Below are 6,652 nucleotides of genomic sequence, written 5' to 3' on the forward strand. Positions count from 1 at the left end.
TTTTCTGAGCCTTTTGACTGTTAGAAAGAGCTATTCATTTGGATTTGATATGTTTTCTGACTTTAGCACTGGGAATAGGAAAGAAAATAAGAATGGTGTCTTTTCAGAATAATGTCTCATGTGGACATACTATATTATATCACTACTTCATGATACTTCCATTATATAAAATGTTACTGTTGATAATTGATGACTTCAGTGTGGGGAAAAAAGGTGAATCACTCAGTAGGTTTGGACAGCTATAGAATACACTTGAACTGAAGAAAATACTATTTGCAGTTACAGTTCTAATCTTTAGACAACAGTTGTGTTAACATACATTTTTAGAAATATTATTATAATCATTCTCATTTGTTTGCATCATTGTAATTGTCTTGTGTGAGAATTTGTGAATTTCCTGTATTCATTTTGAAAATGTTTGACAACAAAGATTCAAATGAATCTAGAAAAAGACTACTCTAAATAACCTTACTACTTAAACATCCACACTTTTCTATTATCATTTCATAGATTTTAAATCTTGTGATAAACTACTTTGGCTTATATGTTATGGGTCTGCTTTATTCATAGTGTACAAGATATATGTTGACTTGCCCCTGTCGAGTAAAATCAGTCTTAAACAGTGTGTCTGCGCCGTTCAGATTTGGTTTTTTGTTCTGCTTTTTTCAGATTCTTCTCAGCATGCCACTTCTGAAACAAGTGAGGATCCTGAAGTGGAAGTGACCATTGAAGGTTGGCCATTTTCTCAACTAATTTTATTTTGCTCACTTGTTTCAGAAGAATCTCAATCATGTGGCATTGTGTACATCACTTCTATCCTTCCCCCCCCCAAACCCTTCCCATTCCATAAGATAAATTGTGTTTGGCAAGCTAGTCTTTTGTAAATGCTGAATTTGAATCATCCATGTTTTCTAGAGCAGTTGATGTCAGAAGTGCAAAAAACTGGGGGAGGGGGGCACTCAATTTGATATTGCTGCTTATCAGAAAGAAGCAGTTTAAGCAGGTACTGTTTCAACTGAGGACATTTCATTGGGCAATGATTAATGCCATGGAAATTCTCCAGAGTATTTGAGAAAGATCCACTCATTTATGATCTAGTAAAACCAAAAGACCTGTTTGCCTGTAATGTCCCACGTCATTTTGGTCTTGCTGAAGTTTTGTAAGATTTGAGGCAGATGAAACAAAGTGTTCACTTGAGAATTTCAAATGGTAGATTTGGGAAGTAGAGAATACCTTGTGAAGTTGACTACCTAATGTCTAAGGTCTGGTAATGTACTTCAGAGCAAAGTCTTCTCAAATCTATTTTTTCCTGCACTTCTCTCCACCCATCTGTTGCCTGTAATAAATTGCTATTTTAAAAACTACATGAATCTCATAAAAGAAAGAAAAGTGAGATGAAAAAAGTTGAAGAACTGAAAGGGAGTGCAGATTTTGCATTTCCCCTGTAATAACTACTGTGCTAAGAAACTGTGAATTTAGTAACAAGGTTGGTTGAATTCTGATAAGAATGTTTAAATGATGTATGACTCGATCGGTCCTAGTTATTTGGATATCTCCAGATGAGAAATAGGAAAATAAGAGATATTTCTGCATGTGAAGAGTACAATGTTGACAGCTTTTCCTGCATGAAAAACAAAAGCATCACGTTCTGTAATGTAGTGTCAGATTTTGTAAATAAACTTAATAAGAATAATTCTCTCCTTTTACTGATACACTGTGTTATTTTATTTACTCTAAGTCATAAATTTGAAGAGTATGACATTGTAGAAATAGCATCTCCAAACATACTTACAATGCATTTTTTTTCCTGTTTGTATTTGTTTTATTTCCAGTAATGGCAAAAGTCAGTCCATTAATTTTTCAAAAAGTATTCATGAATGCTAGTATATCTCTAGTCTTTATTTGCTAACAACCGACTCACACTGGAGCGAGCATCTGTTTATTTTACTTTGAGCAGCTATTGGATTGAACTGGAGGGCTAATGAGGGTTATGTGGGGGGAGAAAGGTGGAACAAAACTACAAGGGGTATTCCTGTTTATGCATGTGTATGTTTGTATCAGACATCTTTTCTCTTACCTCATAACCTTTAGGTTGATAATTGCATCCTTGAATATATAATTTAACATGCTTCTTATCATAAATAAGTTTTTCCTTTTAAATGTTTTGGCAGACATTATTGATTTCTCTCTGTTTAAAATGCAAGCTTATTCACATTTATTAGACTGCTAGTGAAATTTTGCACATCTATTCTTGTACATTTCAGTGTTTATTCATTTATTGCTGGAATTAGAATCCAATTATCTCTTGTCCCACCATCTACCAATATATTTATTTGGTGTTATTCTGAGAGAAGTTTTTATCCTCTAACTTTATGATATTTTCATTTCCAAGTCATTTAATCTCATGTGGTATCTTTTATATTTGTTTGGAACTCCAAACCAAATGGGGTAGGATAAGACCTTGTTGACAGTAAGATGGGAGTGCAAATTCTAATCCTACTGACATAATTTGAGTTTCAAGTGGAAAAATTAAATCCTAGAATTGGCAAGGAAAGAATTGATAAGCGAATCCTTATTTTGGAATAGTTCAAATCATGATTTTTAAAGACAGTGAGATAATGTCAAGTAACAGCTGTGATGCATATGTTTGTCTCTCTGAAGATGATGATGACTACTTACCACCACATAAGAAGACAAAAAGCATAGAGCCAGTTAATGATGCTTCCAATGTTGGGAGAAGAAAAGCTAGAGAGTTCAATTTTGGTAAGTTTTAGACGAAATTATTATAAATCTTTCATTTGTGAAGCAGTTCTAGTTTGGATCTATCCACTGAGAAAGTTTAAACGAGGTTAACTAAGAAATGTCCCTCACAAGACCTGTTGTGCTACATCAGGGGTAGTCAACCTTGGCTCTTTTATGACTTGTGGACTTCAACTCCCAGAATTCCTGAGCCAGCTAAGCTGGCTCAGGAATTCTGGAAATTGAAGTCCACGAGTCATAAAAGAGCCAAGGTTGACTACCCCTGTGCTACATCATTGTGGCAGGATGGTATCCCTGGGAGGGGTGAGCAAATAAAGGTAGGAGTATATGCCAAGAGTATATATGTAGAAATCCAGGAAATGGTATTGAAGCAAATAATCAGAAAACGATATTTAAACAAAAAATACAGACATGTTTATTAAGCTCTGAGAATGAAGTTAGTATTAAGAGGAAACTAGGCTTTTTTCCTTTTTGTCTCATTGCGGCATAAGAGGAAAGGAGAAGCCCAATTAGATTTGCAAGATTGTATTATAACCTACCTCAATATATTTCTGCTTTTTCCTGTGGAATGTGGTTCCTGATCTGGTCTACCCCAAAGACATGACTATATAATACAGGTAGTCCTTGATTTAGGACCACAATTGAGCCCAACATCTCTGTTGTTAAATGAGACATTTGTTAAGAGTTTTGCTCCATTTTACAACTTTTCTTGCCTCAGTTGTTAAGTGAATTGCTGCAGTTGATCCGTTAATAATCCAATAAATAATCCAGTTGTTAAGTGAATGTGGCTTCTCCATTGACTTTGCTTGTCAGAAGGTCGCAAAAGGTGATCACATGATCTTGGGACACAGCAGCGGTCATAAATATGAGTCAGTTGCCAAGCATCTGAATTTTGTTCACGTGTCCATGGGGATGCTGGAAAGGTCACTGTGAAAAATGATCATAAGCCATTTTTTTCAGTGCCGTTGTAACTTTGAACGGTTTGAACTAAACAAACTGTTGTAAGTCAAGGATTACCTGTATACGGAGAGTCACACAAGGCATAAACGTCATCACAATTCCCCAGCTAAAGCAAGCAGGCACCTGTGTTGTGCAATAGTGATACAGGAAGATGGTAGAGGTGAAATATGACTTAGTGACAATGGCAAAGGGATTGTTGCACAAATTGCACAAGAGAAGGAAATGATAAACCAAGCTGTGAGGTAAAGCCAGAGTTAAGGAGGGAGAGGAAAAAGAGAGCAAGGTCAGACCTTCCCTAGCAAGTCACAGAGAATATCTATAAGTATTGCATATAATTGCTTTAGAAATTATATATAGAAAAAATGGTACCAAATATTCAGTATGGATTTGGAAAAGACAGAGGAAAATGAGACATTGCTGATACATACTAGATTATTCATAAAGCCAAAGAATAGTAAAAAGAAGTCAGTATGTGCATTATTTACAGGAAGATCCTTACTTATCAATCAAAACTGTGGAATATGCTTAGAAAAATGGGAATTCCAGAGTTCTGGGGGAAGTAAGGTGAACTGAAGAAGGCTTCATGAAAGCAGAGCCAATGCAAGAGATGGTGCCCATGCAGTGGGAGCTAGTATGATTGTCAGGGAGGATGCATCTGAGGTGCAGTGCAGGGAAGATGTGCGATGGAGGCTTGGGTAAGGTATGTGTGAGAGAACCATGTATGTCAAGTAGGTATGAGTGAGGGTGCTGCACAGGTTGAGTAGGGTGTGAGAGGCTCTGTGAGGCCTGGGGAGAGTTTCTGGGGGTAGTGAGTGCACTGGTCAAGGGATAGTGTGCAGAGGACCACAAGTGACAGACATAAGTCCAGAGGGGCTGGGGGAGTGTTCACAGAGTGGGGGAGTCTTCGGCCAGCAATGTGTGACCTCTCTGCTGGCTTCCCCATGGACTTTCTGGGGAAATTATAATAATAGTAATACTACTACTAATAATAAAGTTGGAAGAGACCTTGGAGGTCATCTATTCTAACCCCCTGCTCAGGCTGGAAACCCTATACCATTTCAGACAAATGGCTGTCCAGTCTCTTCTTAAAAATTTCCAGTGTTGGAGCATTCACCACTTCTGGAGGCAGGTTGTTCCACTGGTTAATTGTTCTAACTGTCAGGAAGTTTCTCCTTAGTTCTAAGTTGTTTCTCTCTTTGGTTAGTTTCCACCCGTTGCTTCTTGTCCTGCCTTCAGGCGCCTTGGAAAATAGCTTGACTCCCTCTTCTTTGTGGCAGCCCCTGAGATATTGGAACACTGCTATCATGTCCCCCCCCCTCGTCCTTCTCTTCGTTAAACTAGACATACCCAATTCCAGCAGCCTTTCCTTGTATGTTTTAGCCTCCAGTCCCCTAATCATCTTTGTTGCTCTGGCAGGAAAGATTGCAAATGATGATCATGTGATCGTAGGGCAGTTGCAACTTAGAATACTCGCTGACTGAATGGTTGTATGTCGAGGACTACCTGTACAGGCTGCAAAATGATGCAAAATCTTAAGACACAAAAACACTGAAGGAGACATTTGAAGAATGGAATCCAAAAATAGTAGCTACAATATCAGACCAGTGGTGAGAATGAATTAGAAAAAGATGTTTGACTGGACTTAGAAAAGAAACTGGCTGAGACTTTAAAATTTAAAAAGGAAATACCCAATGAGAAACCAAAAAAGTGATCTGGATAATTGGATTTACAAAAAAATCTTGTTAAAGCTTTGAAGAACTCTTGATGAGTCAAAGAAGAAACGAAGAGAAATGAAATGCTACAAGAATGACTGAAATACCTTGAAGTTTTCTGACACCTAAAAATCCAAGACAGTCATACTGGCCATGGAGAAAAAAGTATATATTTTGTAAAACTAAATATATTGCCTAGATATCTATTTTGAAGATTCAGAACGTTCATATGAGAGTAGATGTCATGATAGATGTAATCAAACTCTTCATAAGGCTTGTTTGAATTTGAATATCATTGGAAGTGTGATAGAAGGAGGACGAGGTAGTGATTTGACGTCAAATTACGAGGTAGTGATTTGACGTTTTATAGAACACATTAATGTGGCTGATAGTGTGGCGTTAAGCTAAGTGATCTTGGACTTGTTTCATATTTGTTATATAATTGGGGATAGCCTTAATCGTGATATGGAGATGGATTGATTCTAAATTAAGACAGAGTTTTATTTGTGCCTATCATTCAAAAATATAAGTTTGTATGTAAATACAGTACTTCCATAATTTAGAAGGTCTCTTTAATTTTGATGGAAATAAACTACTGACTCACTTGCTAAAGAGAAATAATTTTTGCTAAAGAGAAATAATTTTTGCTTTAAAAAAGTGATTGTTTCTCTGGGAGATAGATGAGAGAGAGAGAGATATTTACTTTCTATATTCACACATTAGCAACTAGATAGAATTAATACTTAGAATGAAATAAATTAGAAGGTTTGGCATATCCTCTATAGGGCTAAAATGTTGTTTTTTGCTTTCAGAGAAATGGAATGCCCGAATTACAGACTTGAGAAAGCAAGTTGAAAAGTTATTTGAAAGAAAATATGGTATGTGTCTTCCTCCCCTGCTCCCCAGTTGTCCAGTTATATTTGAATACTTCTAATAACTTTTTAAAAGTTTAACTTCTTTATGCCATAGTCTTTTGGTGTATTGTCCTGCCATTGTCCAAGAGCTGCCAGTGCCAAAGGGTGCTTATAGCTGTTTGGTTCTGCAGACTTAGAGAGATTGCAGTAGGTTTTAGTATTTACTGAAGGGCCTGCTGTTGGAAGTTCTGCAAGGTATTTTTTTTTTTTAGACTTGGCTTCCTAAAAATGCAAATCCTCTGCATGGAGTTCAAATACACTGCCAAGAAAAGCTGTAGCCTGGGACCTGCACAAAATAAAATGAAC

The 6,652-nt window shown here is 36.8% G+C and overlaps 1 protein-coding gene across 1 annotated transcript in view; it reads left to right on the plus strand.

Annotated features, from left to right (window-relative positions):
- The window catches only part of GTF2I (general transcription factor IIi), a 65,383-nt gene that overhangs the window by 19,107 nt on the left and 39,624 nt on the right, over positions 1-6,652 (plus strand). Inside the window, exons 11-13 of the mRNA XM_029285512.1 lie at positions 670-732; positions 2,662-2,763; positions 6,245-6,310. Coding sequence (XP_029141345.1) covers positions 670-732; positions 2,662-2,763; positions 6,245-6,310 — 231 coding nt within the window. The remainder of the gene's footprint in view (positions 1-669; positions 733-2,661; positions 2,764-6,244; positions 6,311-6,652) is intronic.

This window comes from Protobothrops mucrosquamatus, unplaced genomic scaffold, assembly GCF_001527695.2.
Source record: "Protobothrops mucrosquamatus isolate PMUCROS unplaced genomic scaffold, P.Mucros_1.0 scaffold1796, whole genome shotgun sequence".
In the NCBI taxonomy this organism is placed as follows: domain Eukaryota; kingdom Metazoa; phylum Chordata; class Lepidosauria; order Squamata; family Viperidae; genus Protobothrops; species Protobothrops mucrosquamatus.